General features: G+C 34.7%; 1 protein-coding gene across 1 annotated transcript; it reads left to right on the top strand.

The window, feature by feature from the left end:
• The first annotated feature begins 4,058 nt into the window (after positions 1–4,058).
• Positions 4,059–15,229, top strand: tspan5b (tetraspanin 5b). Its single transcript, XM_079859340.1, has 9 exons — positions 4,059–4,440; positions 5,805–5,855; positions 5,975–6,121; positions 7,934–8,104; positions 9,977–10,102; positions 10,323–10,370; positions 10,887–11,003; positions 11,775–11,836; positions 12,717–15,229. Exons 1-9 carry the CDS (start codon positions 4,360–4,362, stop codon positions 12,727–12,729), a joined length of 816 nt encoding a protein of 271 aa, XP_079715466.1. The 5' UTR covers positions 4,059–4,359; the 3' UTR covers positions 12,730–15,229.
• The last annotated feature ends 274 nt before the right edge of the window (positions 15,230–15,503 follow it).

Here is a 15,503-nt window from a genome sequence, read left to right as displayed (position 1 = left end):
ACAAAATGTGCACTGTAAATTGACATGTTTTTTTCTTTTTGGATACATACTGTAGGAGATCATCATAATAGTATTTACAAATTGAATTCATTTTCCAGTACATCTTGTTCATGCAGGGCCCTTATAAAGTGTTGATAGTTTGTACACTGTGAAAATGTTTTGTTGGTTTAACTAAAAAAAAGTTAACTGGTTGCCGTAATACGGAAGAGGATTAGGGCCAAGCAATAATAAAAAAAATAAAACCAAACTCGAGATTAAAGTCATTATAATGCGAGATTAAACTCATTAAATTTCGAGAGAAAAAAACTCGAAATACAATCTTGAGAATAAACTCATTAAATATCGAGAATAAAGTCGTTGTGTTTAGAGAAAAAACTCGTTAAATTTCGAGAAAAAAGTCGAAATACAATCTTGAGAATAAACTCATTACATTTCGAGAATAAAGTTGTGTTTCGAGAAAAAACTCGTTAATTTTCAAGAAAAAAGTCTAAATAATTGTGAGAATAAACTCATTAAATTTCGAGAATGAGCGCATTAAATTTTGAGATAGATTTGAGGCCACATTCATCCTAACATCGAGCCTACTGCATGCGTTTCAGCCATCGACACGCGAGCGAGTGAGTGAATTTTGACTTCATGCATGTATCTTGTTGATTATTGGTGACTTTGTATACCATGTGCGCTGCAATAATGCTAAATGCCGTATCAATAGTTCGGTAACACTTTATTTTACGGTGCCCTTGATACAGAGAAATTACTTAATTAGGTACTTAGTAATAGACATTGTAATAACATGTAACAAAATGTACTTAACATGTTACTAAGTTATGGAACAGCCTGTACTTACAGATTGTAATTACACACATGTAATAGACAGCTACTGTTACACATGTGTAACAAGCCGAGTTGGATAAGGTTTATAGATACACATGAAGTACACTTAAGTACATTCTTGATACACTTTATTTTACGTAGCTTATACCTGTGTAATATTATGTAATTACAATGTAATTAGGAAACTACTGCATGCATTTAAGCTGTGAACTAGTGAGTAAAATCAAACTAAGGCAGAGATGGATAAGGTATGTAAATACACTTTATTTTACGTAGCTTATACCTGTGTAATATTATGTAATTACAATGTAATTAGGAAACTATTGCATGCATTTAAGCTGTGAACTAGTGAGTAAAATCAAACTAAGGCAGAGATGGATAAGGTATGTAAATACACTTTATTTTACGTTGCTCATCCCTGTGTAATATTATGTAATTGCAATGTAATTAAGAAGCTACTGCATGCATTTAAGCTGTGAACTAGTGAGTTAAATCAAACTAAGGCAGAGATGGATAAGGTATGTGTACACAAAGTACACTTAAGTACATTCTTGATACACTTTATTTTACGTAGCTCATCCCTGTGTAATATTATGTAATTACAATGTAATTAGGAAACTACTGCATGCATTTAAGCTGTGAACTAGTGAGTAAAATCAAAGTAAGGCAGAGATGGATAAGGTATGTATACACAAAGTACACTTAAGTACATTCTTGATACACTTTATTTTACGTAGCTTATACCTGTGTAATATTTTGTAATTGCAATGTAATTAGGAAGCTAATGCATGTATTTAAGCTATGAACTAGTGGGTTAATTCAGATGGATAACATATGTAGATACACAGGAAGTGCACTTAAGTACAATCTTGATACACTTTATTTTATGTTACATACAAGTAATGCTACAGAACATACACATTTACCATGTGTAACTGCAGACCTTATAGCCTAACATATTTAAGTACTTGTTGTTACATTGTGTTATACTAAGTACTTTCTTACATAATTATAGTGTACCAAGTCCGTAACACGTATGTAACAGACTCGGCTTGTTACACATGTGTAACAGTAGCTGCCTATTACATGTGCGTAATTACAATCTGTAAGTACAGGCTGTTCCATAACTTAGTTACATGTTAAGTACATTTTGTTACATGTTATTACAAAGTCTATTACTAAGTAATTAATTAAGTAATTACTCTGTATCAAGGGCACCGTAAAATAAAGTGTTACCGTTTATTCTCACGATTATTTCGACTTCTTTCTCGAAATTTAACCAGTTTTTTTCTCGAAACACAACGACTTTATTCTCAAAATTTAATGAGTTTATTCTCAAGATTTTATTTCGAGTTTTTTTTCTCGAAATTTAACTATTTTTTTCTCGAAACACACGACTTTATTCTCGATATTTAATGAGTTTATTCTCAAGATTGTATTTTGACTTTTTTCTCGAAATTTAACGAGTTTTTTCTCAAAACACGACTTTATTCTCGATATTCAATGAGTTTATTCTCAAGATTGTATTTTGACTTTTTTTTCTCGAAATTTAACGAGTTTATATAGTATAATGACTTTAATCTCGAGATAGTTTTATTTTTTATTATTATTGCTTGGCCCTAATCCTCTTCCGTACCTTAAAGTTTTGTGTTCATTGAAATAAAAAAATTGAATTCAACCAAGAAGATTGGTTTAATAAACAGAAATTAAAAATTATGTTATCTGAACCACATTAATTATCTAAGTTGATTCGACAAATGAAAAAAAAAGTTGTGATAAATCATGAAAATATATATTTTTTTACATGTGTACAAATGAGTTTTTTATGGTCTGTAGTTTAGAGAAATATCAACATTGTGAACTCAATTGACTATATGTAGATCATGAGTATTGACTGCATGTAGTGAGTTTATTTAATGAAGGACGTGATCTTTGGTATAATCAGTGTGTCTGGGAATTTTAGGCTGAGATCTATATGATAACTGCAGTGATTTGCTGACTCATGAGGTGATTGTGCATGGATGTCCTTAATGCAGAACAGTGAGGTGGTCGCAAGGCCTTGGATTTCCACCGCCCTTGGGGATATTACAGCCTGCTTCACTCATACACAAGGACACACAGATACAGCCTGTCTAGACAGCGCACTCAGCTGTCTGATATTCCAATTAATTGGCTGAGACACTGTCACTAAATAAGCTTCCATAATAGCCAATACATAATAGAACCCCAAGCTAACCTGCATTTAGTGTCTCTGCAAACTAAAGGTTTTATGGCATGAAATATTGTAGAAAGCAAAGCTTATCAAACACACCTCTTTAAGTCAAAGTGAATCTGTAATCCACTTATTCAATATAAATTCCATCCACATCCAAGTACTGATAAGGAAAGCCACTGAGAATTGACAAAATCAAAATAGATGCTGAGCATTGCAGTGCTTTTATTCAGTATTTGTGACCCACAAAATGTGACTTTAGTTATCAAAAAGCACATCTTATGGCAGCACTTTGCTTCTTCAAAAATTGACAGAAGTATTCTGTTGCGTAGTCACCTTGTACACCAAAAACAAAATGTAGTACAGAATTAATGATTATCATGTACTATTGGACCATCAACTAAGTTTTGATGTGTAGCTTTAGTTTGTCGCATTCTACTACTACTCAGTTTATTTCATATTTGGGTCTCGAGATTTGGTGACTTTTATTTTGAAATTGTACCCTTGCCTTTGTCAAATGGGTGTGGTAATGACAACTGCATCTCTACAGTGGCAGTGACAGTTAAATTGGGATTAATTGAATACTCTCATGTAACAAGGACAGTTCAGAACGTGATAATACAACTACATGCACCTCTGAAGATTATTCTTTCAATACACAATTACCCACATATATTTTTTTCAACCAACAAGCCATGTGATTTTGAGTTGAATTTTTTTTTATTCAGAAGTGATACTGCTGCAACCGAGAATTAGACTTTGAAATTTCTAATCACACAATTTAAAAGCATAAATAAAAAAGAAATCATGTATAATGTTACAATATTTCACTATAAATAACATAAAGCTTTTATATATGCATATTGTATTTATTTTTTCCTTTTTCATAATAATTATTTACATCATAATACACATTATCATTATAAAAATTCGTTATTTTACAAGTCATCATCATTGTCAACCACATACGCTTAATTTAGCGCTAATTATGGAACCTTTATTTTGAAGAATCGTGTTATGACATAATTAATTTAACCGGAAGTGACTCCAGTCTTTATTTGTAGACGAGCGCTCGTCCCGTTATTCGCTGTTATTTTTATTATCATCAATAATTATTTAGATTTTTCGAGGCAAATTAATTGTTCCGGCGAAACAGGCAAAGCCCCGTGTGGCATTGCCTACCAGTCTGTAGAAATGTCATAAACATGGAGTGAAAGGAAGGACAGAGCCAGGTTTCCAGTCGGTGGGCGATTTTTTTTCTCTCCGTCATTAATAAAACCGGGAGGAATTTCTCTGTTTTATCAAACGCAAGTATGTCAGGAAAACACTTTAACGTGCACGAAGTGGGCTGTTGCATCAAATACTTCATATTTGGATTTAATATTATATTTTGGGTGAGTTATCCATTTTTGACATTGTGTGCGTGCTGCTCTTTTTTCATTTTTTTTTTTCGTCCGGGGTTTAGACCAACCTCTGGCTGTTTGACACATTGGCTTTGCCTCAAATCCTAGTGAGCTGTCTACCTAGACAGCATTGTCAAACGCGCCAATGAGAGCCAGAATCGAACGTTCTAGGTTAAGGTTTACTTATGAAGCCCCAAACCTGTGTTGAATGTTCGTTAGCTTATCTTTCAAATGCTATGACACACTAAAGTACATTCATGCGTTACGAAAAGAGCTTATCTTGGACCTTCCAAACGCGCTTATGACTCCAGAAATGCTTTTAAAACGTTCCGACTCCACTTATTGTAATATAACGTTAAATAATGTGCAAACGTTACAAACAACGCTGCTAAAAAGTAATTCAGAAATGCTGTTAAAGCATTCAAAATGCACCTATGATGCTTAAGAAATGCGGCTCTAACATGCTTATGTTATGAACGACACAAAAATGCTGTCAACTTTTCCAAACATGCTGTCTACGCAGGCAGCTCAGTAGGTTTTGAGACACAACCCATGTGACAGGTGGTTTGTGCTTTGTCCGTATCAGAGGTCAATCTATGGAAGCCTATTTCCACCACATAAGAAAAAAATAAGTCATGATTGTATGTCATAATTTATACATTGGTCGTAATTTTGTATCTGTAAATTACATCTTAAACTGTACACCTTTATGTGCATGCATAAAACTTTATATGTGAATTTATGAGATTTAGAAAAATCTAATTATGACTCACAGAATTTAAATTTATGCAATAATTTAAATTTATGCAATAACTTATGCAAATAATTTTTGACTTTAACGTTAAGTCATAAATCTGAGATAAAATGTCAAAAGTATGACATACTAGGTAATAATTATGACTACTGAAATTGTAATTATGAGATAGAATAGAATAAATCAAAATTACGAGATTAAAAGTTAGTTATAACTGTCATAATTCACTTTCTATGTCATAATTATGACTTAGTGTGACAACTTTTTATGTCAACTGATGGCATACTGATTAATAATTATAACTACTGTAAATCGTAATTATGAGATTAAAAAATGTATGAGATTAAAAATTGAAGTTCTCTTTATGTCATAATTATGCCTTTTTAAGTCAGAATTTTGACATGTCAAATTAGATTCAGTCTGTCATCATTTCTAATAATTATGATTTACAAAAGCAAGATTTTCTTTTCTTATTTGACAGAAATGAGCTTCCATAGGAATGAATGTGAATGTAACCACAAACCAAATTTAGTTTCGAAAGTTATTTATAGTGCTGATCTGATCTCTCTCTCTGTCTGACACACACATATACACTCTTTAGCTGCTGGGAGTGGCATTCCTGTCCGTGGCTCTGTGGGCCTGGAGTGAGAAGGTGAGTGAAGCCCATCTGTTCACGAGCACTTCATATATCAATCTAGCAAATCAAGTGAGATCTCGGTCTAATTAAAGTGAAATAAAGTTTTGTTTTGTTCCTGTTTGTCTTTCCATCAGGGGGTCCTCTCCAACATATCCTCCATCACAGATCTGGGTGGGTTTGACCCAGTGTGGCTGTTTCTTGTGGTCGGAGGGGTGATGTTCGTGCTCGGCTTCGCAGGATGCATCGGTGCTCTGAGGGAAAACTCCTTTCTTCTTAAGTTTGTATGTCATATTTTGTTTTTACCAATGAGTTCAAGCAGAACCTCTAAGCAAATTGTATTTAGTGCACCTACCATCTGCCATTGAAGTCATGTGACCGGCGTGGTGTAGTTTGTTTATAGCCTGCGTTAGCTTTTTTTGTATTTTGGCTTAAAAATTTATTCAAATTGTGTCATGATGAACAAAATATGCAAGAATCATAAACTTTTGTTGGTCACATAGCTTTTTTTTATGGCAATGATCAAGAAGCCAATGGAAAAATCCTATTGGCTTTTTGTTGAGTAAACCAGAGTGATGCTAACTACTAGGTTGGCCTACAAGGCAGCAAAAGAAAAACGTTAAAGTTTTAGGTACGGTTAGGTTTTAGGCTTTCAGGCTGGCATAAATTAATTTCCTTGTTATGACACTCGGCATATATTTTGTAATCTTTATCTGTCTGCTGTGCAAATGTTCTACTCCAAATGCAGCTTCTGTACCCCATTTTGCAATGTATTGTTGTGAAAGTTGTTACAGAGATTTGCAAGAATTTAGGATGGCTGTCAGATTACTATAGCAATGACTATATTAGTGTCCTCCACACCAACACACAATATCTTTCTGTTTATTATCCACACGCTGCAGGGTCATTCCATGTCAAATCAATTTTTTTTTATTGTTCATATTTTTTCTGAAGAAAGACAAACATAAACAGTGATTATGAAAGCCAAAGAAATTAAATGTAATGTAAATGTAAATGTAAATTGACAATTTGAAGAGATTTGGAGCCAAATTACAGGGGGGTAAAAATTACTTCAGAATTTTTACACAGAGATTGGTGGGACTATTAGTAAAATATGTTGACCTTGGCAATCTTTGTTGCATTATATGCCAATGGTGACGGTTCAAAAATGGGGGGAAAGCATGCTTGTAACTCAAGTATATCTTAATACCCTTTTAGATTTTGGGTTTTAAGAAACGTTTGTTTTGGTATCTTCACTTTTAAAGACCCTATGTGGTTCAATCCCAGAGATATGGAGATCTTAATGCATCTCCATGAGTAAATTGGTCAATTGTACACATTTTCAGTGGCCAAAAACCAAATGCGGGTCAATTTGCAATACAGCTGGTACTTTTTTAATTTAAAGAGGAATATCAGAACAACAAATAATGTTGAAACTAGAAATGTATCTCATTTTTTCCCTATCAACACATTTGCATAGAATATACCTACTGTGCAGACAAATGTGAATAGAGAGTCCAGTTGTGTAAATGTGTTTTTGAATGGCTGGATATGACACGAGTAACTACGTGGAGGGGTGGGATAGACTGGGCTTGAAAGTGTGTGAACTTCCTCTCCCACAGGTTCTGGTGGTCTGTGTTACTCCTTTCATGTGAGAGAGGATGCTGTGAGAGCTTTGTGGGAATGTCAAGAATGGTATTGCAAAAGTATTACAAGAGGCCCATTTCCTCTGTAGGGTTCTTAAAACATCTGGAAACACCAGATGAACTGTGATGTCACTCTGGAAGCATTCATTGCGGTCACAGTGACAAATCACCGCTCACTGTTCTTGTATAAAAAATTGTGTGTGTAGTTGGAGATGAGCGTTGTGAAAATATGTGAATGTTTTGAGAGGGAAAATAAGAACTACGTCATCTAAAAAAAAACAAAAAAAAAATGTGTCAAGGGATGTTGGCAGGGTTAGGAATCATAAAACAGAGAACATTAGTTTAATCTGTTGTGGGAAAGTAACACGTTCTTTATTCATTGGAGACCCTTAAGGCAGATATTATCCATCATGAGTTGCGTAACCCAAACTCTGCTGTCGTCTTTTGCAGTTTTCCGTTTTTCTGGGAATCATATTTTTCCTGGAGTTGACAGCGGGAGTCTTGGCGTTTGTCTTTAAGGACTGGATTAAAGACCAGCTCAAGTTCTTCATCAACAACAATATTCGAGCATACAGAGACGACATTGACCTACAGAATCTCATTGATTTCACGCAAGATTATGTAAGGACACACAAAACCAAACCATGAAAAGTGTATACATACAGTGGGTCTCATTCATGAAACACGAGCCGAACGAATTTTTGTGTAAATCGTGTGTAAAGTGGTTCTGGCGTAAATTTTCGGATTCATTAAAATGTTCGTATTTTCCAAATGTTAGTTGGTACGAAAGAAATCTACACCTGCTCCCAGCCACGCGTAAATAGTGCGTTTAACATCCGAACGTTTTGCTCATTAATAAGGCTGCATTTTAATTCACCTTAATCGGGTACATATTTACACAGCATTTTGAAAAAATATTATATATAGTAATTACATACGGTTTTTCTTTCTTTTTACTTTTATTATGAGAGCCAGTAATAGCATCTGCAAACGGAACACAAGTCCACAAGTCCAGAGGCGGACAGAGTACACATCTTCATTACTTGAGTAAAAGTACAGATACCCCTTGCTAAATTTTACTCAAGTACAAGTAAAAGTACTACTGTCAGATGTCTACTTAAGTAAAAGTACTGAAGTACTTGTTTTTAAAAGTACTTGAGTATCAAGAGTACAAGAGTACATTTTCTAAATATTGCATTACTACTGCCACAGTGCTTACATTGGTAAACACAGCAAACACTTGAAGCGAAAACTATCATTAACTTGTTCAGAAAATTGAAATAGTCTGGCGAGGTGGGGCCACGGGTTGGCACATTCCCGGGCTGGACCTGCTGCGTCTTCATCCATTGTTTCGTCCATGGTTTCGTCTCTTATCTAAATCTGACCATGGAGTTGACTTTGGCAGAAAGCTGAAGGTGATTGCTCATAGGCTGTCCCAATCAGTGGCGCCTGCACAATCCAATCACGTTTGAGAGGGAAACAACAAACTGAGGGTTTCCGAGATTTTTCTTTGTTCCTTTTTTTTTTTTTTTTTTAGAAGTAGTAATGGGTACTCACGGTTATGGATAGAAATGTAGTGGAGTAAAGAGTACAATATTTGCCTCTCAAATGTACTTGAGTAAAGTCATGAGTACTCCCCAAAAATGATACTCGAGTAAAGTACAGATCCCTCAAAATTGTACTTAAGTACTGGACTCAAGTAAATATACTCCGTTATATACTTATGTACTCAAGTAAATATACTCCGTTACTGTCCGGCTCTGCACAAGTCACAAGTGTTGCAGTCAAGCTTCATGTCGAACCATTTTCTTTTCACTTCTGGGACTGTTAGATTAACAGATGAAACTCCATTAACTGCATCTGTAATATGCTGCCAAGCTTCCTTTTTTTTAGGACCTGATACGCCACTATAATGTATGCTTGAAAATAATATGTGGCATTTTGAATGAACTTCTGATAATAAAACTTCAATTTCTGCATCTGAGAAATTTCTCTTTTTCATTCGCTTTTGAGAAGACATGTTGAAATCCTTCGTTTGGTGTCATAATATGATGCCCATATAGTTGTCAGTCGGATTTAATGGGCGGGATTTATGGTAATTGAGAATGAGCGTGCACGCGCGTCCCATTTACGACTGATTGGAATTCATTAACACACACAAACATTTCACTATCACATCTGACGTTTACGAAGTATTTGTGAATCAGGAGAAGAGTTTTCGGGAAGGTCTCTTTACGCGCAAATCACTCACATATTTACTCGTATATTTACGAATGTTTCATGAATGAGACCCAGTGTAAATATATATGTGTTTGTGTATGTGTATGTTACCACTTTGCAATAAGGCTCCATCTGTTAACATGAGCTAACAATGAAAATACTTAGAAAGCAGTTAATGTTAATCTTAGTAGCTGCAATCTGTTCTAATCTGTAATGGCTTTCATCTATTGGTTGGTTCACACATCTATATTCATTGCATGAATGTTTCTGCAGTGGGAGTGTTGTGGAGCTTTTGGGCCTGAAGACTGGAATCTGAATATTTACTTTAATTGTACTGACACTAATCTGAGCAGAGAGAAATGTGGGGTTCCCTTTTCCTGCTGCACCAAGGACCCTGCTGTAAGTAAACACACAGACACATGACTATCAGTCATCTTATCACCTAGAATGTGTCATAGTCTCCTTCCGGAAGGCGTGGGAACATAAACCTACACACCCACATACAAAACAACAGTTCTCTATTTTATAATGCTCAGACCCTAGGATTTAATATGGAATGTTAAGTTGATGTTTTTCAGAGGACTTAATCTAAGATTTCTTCCTGTTTTCCTTCCCAAAGGAGGATGTGATCAACACTCAGTGTGGATATGACATTCGAGCGAAAGGTGTAAGTACTCTACTCTTCTGCAAAATAATATTCACCCTAAAATTCAGTCAACCCTTATTTACACTCATGTCTCTACAATCTGTTTGACTTTCTTTCTTTTGTGGAACGCAAATGGATTTAAAGAATATACATTTCCATATAATTGAAGTATACTGGGACTGTTAAACTTCAAAATTACTCAAAATCCCAATAAAAATAACATAAAAGTGATCCATATGATCCACATACTGTTTTAATAAGTAGAATTGTTTTATATTTTGCATGTATTTAATTTATCTCTGGCTAACACTGTGTCAGAACCAGACTCGAGCGGCGCGACGCGACAAAAGCAACTAGAACCCATTATAATCACTGATGCTGTCTACACTGGATGCGACACACATGACAAATTCCTGACATACGCCAAGTGCTCGTGCTACTTCTGACACAAAGAACAAATAGATTTGCAGAGGTCATTTTGTTTCGTCCAGTGCAAACAGCCAGATATACTGTAAATGTGTGTTTTTTTGTGTAAAGGACAACGAACAGAAGGTGTTTATACACACGAAAGGATGTGTGCCGCAGTTTGAAAAATGGCTACAGGAGAATCTAACCGTGGTTGCCGGAATCTTCATAGGAATTGCACTTCTGCAGGTGAATAAACAATGACAATCAGTGAAATACACACACATGTTGTGCATGTGCCAATGTTAACAGAAATGAAGGGATAATGGATAACTCAATGGAAAATTCAGGCACCTTGAACATGATACAGTGCTCTGCAAGAATATGAAGACCTACATACAGTTCTCTCATTTTACATTTACCCTACATTCTAATTTATAAGTGATTTATTATTTTATTTACTTATACAATTATTCAAAATATATTCAAAAAGAAACCAGTTACTTTAAATCATAAAATAATTAATAATATGTCACAATATTATTGTATTTTTTTGATCTAATCAAATAAATTCAGCCTTGGTGAGACTATTTTTTATTTATTTTTTCTTACTAATTCTACCCAAACTTTTGAACAAAAATGTAGCTGGTTTGATATTACTTACAATCTCTGACAATTAAATAATTGGGGCCTTTAGATACATCAAAACCCTTCAACGTTGATCACCATTTTTATATTTCATGCATTGTTTTAATTTATCTCCAGCTTCTCGTGAGTGCTTTTTAATTTCAGCTGCTGTCCTTCAAATTTACAACCTAAACAACCTGCCAAGTGTGCTTATTTCATTGATTTATTGACAGCTGTGTGCTCTTTAGGGTGTTTGAATACTTTTAGAAGGCATTAAGCCTAGATCCGATTTAATAATGTCCAGGAAGCCACCTAATAAATTGTTGTGCTATGTAATGTGTTATCTCTGTGTTGTCTTGTTGCCTGAGACATTAACCCATCCTCTGCTTCTAGATATTTGGGATCTGTCTGGCACAGAATCTACTGAGTGACATTGAGGCGGTCAGGGAGAGCTGGTAAGAAGCATCAATGATATAAGAAGTACACTGTCTTGAGCCCTGCATTTTGATTAGAGCCACCACACACCCTAATGTAAGGCTGCGAAACTGAAAAAGAAAAGACTAAAGGCTTGTTCATACCAAGGATGATAACTATAATAATAAAGATATAGTTGCATTAAATATACTAAATATACATTATATATTCTAAATATGAAAGAATAGCAGAATCCACACCACAACTATAACGATAAAGCCAAAGACAATTACATCCTGTTTTCGGTCAAAGTCCATAGTAATCGATTGTCGAGTTCACGCGCATTGGTTTAGTACCTATGATCATGCGCGTGAACTCGACAATCGATTACTATGGACTTTGACCGAAAACAGGATGTAAATACAGGTATGAGCGCTGGCTAAATAAATATCATTTTTATTCATATCTTTCACATCTACTGTAGTCAGATTCACCGTGTTCACTCTGAAGGAATCACTCACATGGCTGTGCACTTGTAATGACACATCAAGGATGTTAAGAGGCTAAAAGCAGGTTTAAAACTTGCCCCATTGAAGTCAACAGGGTGCAAATTTTAAAAAGAGGATAACACTGTGTAGGCAACACCGATTTTTGTCGTTGTTCTCTGTATTGACAGCACTTCAAATGTACAAAAAAATGAGCTCAATGTTAAAATTGACCGGAGTTCTCCTTTAATTCAGACTGGCAGCAAAAATCTGTTTAGTTTAATGCATTCTCAGACCTTTTTTGGTGTGTAGTGCACTGGAAGAAATCTTTTCTTAATCAAACAGTCATTTTGATGGTAATAGGCAGGTAGAGGGTGTCTCATCTTGCTAACATTTCGGTCTCTTTCTCTCTCTCTCTCTCTTTTTCATCCTCCAGTTTGTTTACCTGAAGCACTTGAGCCGTTCTGCAGACAGAGCCTCCATCTCTCTGTCACTCAGCAACAGGGTTTGCATTGTCATCACAGTCTCCTAGCAACCAGTGAGGGATTCCGTTCACATACCTCCTTTATTACATTGTACATCGACATCTTCACGTTTCCATCATAATGGTGTGTCCAATGCTAGATTTGTTCTTCAAATATCACACAAACAAAAATCTCCACAGTATTAACATGTTGAATCTACATACAACTAATTTGTCTTCCTTAAGACCATCCACAACGTAACAAGAAACACTAAAGGCCACTTATATTCTGTATGTGTTGTGTTTTTAAAATGTTGATCTTATGCCTCAGATGAACGTATTTGAAACGATGAGCATTGCATTTTGCAAAATGTCTGGTAGATGATTATTTTACACTGCAGTTCATCAGTTTGGCAGATGCAACAACGATTCAGTCATTGAAATCCGTCCATGTTTGCAGGTAAATGCAAACAAGCTCAGTATTTATAGATAATTAGTTGGCCTAAACAAATGAGCGCACCTTTTTCCTGCATTTTCTGCACTATTTGTCCTGCATAATTATGCTGAATGGAAATTTAAATATTATGAAATGTGTTTGTCAGTGCTAAGAGAATAGTTATATTGGTAGCTGAAAACATGATCAGATTAGGCAAAATATCAATAACTTGCGGGGGATGTTTAAAATGTTGTGAATTACTAGCATCCTGTGGAAATCTGCTCAAGCCCAAAGTATATGGCCGTCCGCATTCCGCGACTGTCCCGCACTGTCCCTGTGATTTTCATCATCAGTAGGACCGCGGACGCGTACAACAGCACATGTGCGACTGACTTGACCGCTTAAGAAATAGATGAGAGCGCATGCGCAAAACACGTCTGTCCGCGCTAAAGGACAGCGGTCACGGAAAATGAAGTATACCTGGGCCTTCAGATTTCTGTAATTCTGCTGAGGCAGATTGTGCTAAATGTTGAGTTACTGTCTACATGACTCTCAAATGTATAGAATTCATTGAAACTATTTGTCTATTTTGTTCACATTGTCAGATTATGTGTATATTACCTGTTTAATGGATTTTATTCAAACACTTGCTTTTGAAACTTAAGGAAAATGCACTGCATGCTTACTGGAATTACACTACATTTTCCCCCGTGTGTTCAGCTATATGAAGATATTTTTGTGAATGGCTCTGTTTATCTGTACTGGATTTTGAAATTATAGCCACTGTGTAAGTAATGGTGTCACTAGAATGTTTTAAAAACATTAGCACTGGAATTTAACACTTTGATTCAGACTGTCCGATTCTGGGGAGGTTTAGAACAAAACCTAGCGAACTGGGTCATATGGGTGAATTACAAATGTGTTGGAGTAAAAAGTATATACTTGTTCAAAAACGCAGTCAAGAAGAGAGTAAAAGTTGCTAATGTCTTTGATACTCAGTATGACTACAAAGTAGCTAAAAAAGATACTCAAGTACAGTAACTAATTACATTTATTCATATACTTTACACCACTGGTTGATTTGGATGGAAGCATATGCCATATGCATAAATGTAAATGGGGTGGATTATAATTGGGGCTTGTTATTATGAGATTCACCTGTATTTATGATATTGAATCATGAAATCTTTCTGAACAGAAAGATGAGGAGAATGTTTTGACTTGATTGTGAAATGAATCTGCAGCCTGTTACATAGTGGTTTTGTGACTTTTGTAAAAACAGGGTTTGTGAGATTATTTGAAACACAAGCTGATTTAATGAATCCATGTGGTTGTGATAATGCTTTTTCACTTTACACTTTCATGATGTGTGTAAGCGTAATAATACATCATAATATATTTGTTTTCAGTTGGTTAAAGTTTTGGACTGTCTTTATGAAAGGTGAAGTCCAAAGACTGCATTTAAACTGGCTTTCAATGGTTTTGGAGAACAGGGAAGCTTTAGTATTGAAAATGTCCAGATCTAAAAGATTCCCGTTTTTCTAGCACTTGTAATTTAAGTCTGAATTTTAGCCCATCTTAAACTTTCGGTCGATCATTGACCAGTGGTGCCATAAACATTTTTTTTTAATTAATTTTCGTGCATTTTCTCAGAAAACTGTGTTGTAAAAATGACATTTTATGGTAAAATGAAAATTCGCATAATCGCACAATCATCTTGTTATCACCAGAAAGTATAGTTTTTCTGAGTAAATATGTATCTAATAATGGCATATTATGGGGGGTTACAGAATTTTTTTTAAACTGGATCTGCTTGTCTTATTTGGGCAGAACTTTGTTTTTATTATTTAATTCTAATTTTGTGTGTCATTTCTTAATATTAATTTTACATTATCTTATTTAACAAATGTAATAACAACTTACATTGTTTTCCAATATGGTGGTATTGGAAACAATAAATTTGATATGTTTTTGTATGTGTGGTAAGCCTGTGTCTATGTCTGTGACTCTTTTCTAGACCCTATTCATTAATAAAGTGTTATTAATTGTCTCCAATATTTAATTATCACCAAGGTATAAGGATCATTAATGTGTTTTAAAGTTTTATACTTTTTAAAAATAAAATACCATTGGAGTGTTGAAAAACAATAACAAAACTTATTATTCATTAGTTATTTTAATGTTATCATTTTATAAATGTAATCATAAACATCAGCAATACACAAAATGTTACTTAAATTTTATTTTAGAATTTATTTAAATATGTACTTTAAAGTTACAGCATTTGCTTTTATGTTTTGCGTTGGATAATTCAGAATATGAGC

Source organism: Squalius cephalus (assembly GCF_949319135.1).
Source record: "Squalius cephalus genome assembly, chromosome: 2".
NCBI classification, from domain to species: domain Eukaryota; kingdom Metazoa; phylum Chordata; class Actinopteri; order Cypriniformes; family Leuciscidae; genus Squalius; species Squalius cephalus.
This window is presented reverse-complemented; position numbering and strand designations above follow the sequence as displayed.

What these genes read in the sequence shown, in the direction of transcription:
- tspan5b (XM_079859340.1), top strand. Translation starts at nt 4,360, where the DNA reads ATGTCAGGAAAACACTTTAACGTGCACGAAGTGGGCTGTTGCATCAAA. An exon ending in TTGATTTCACGCAAGATTAT is followed by an intron (nt 8,105 to 9,976) that starts GTAAGGACACAC and finishes ATGTTTCTGCAG; the next exon opens with TGGGAGTGTTGTGGAGCTTT. An exon ending in TAGGAATTGCACTTCTGCAG is followed by an intron (nt 11,004 to 11,774) that starts GTGAATAAACAA and finishes CTCTGCTTCTAG; the next exon opens with ATATTTGGGATCTGTCTGGC.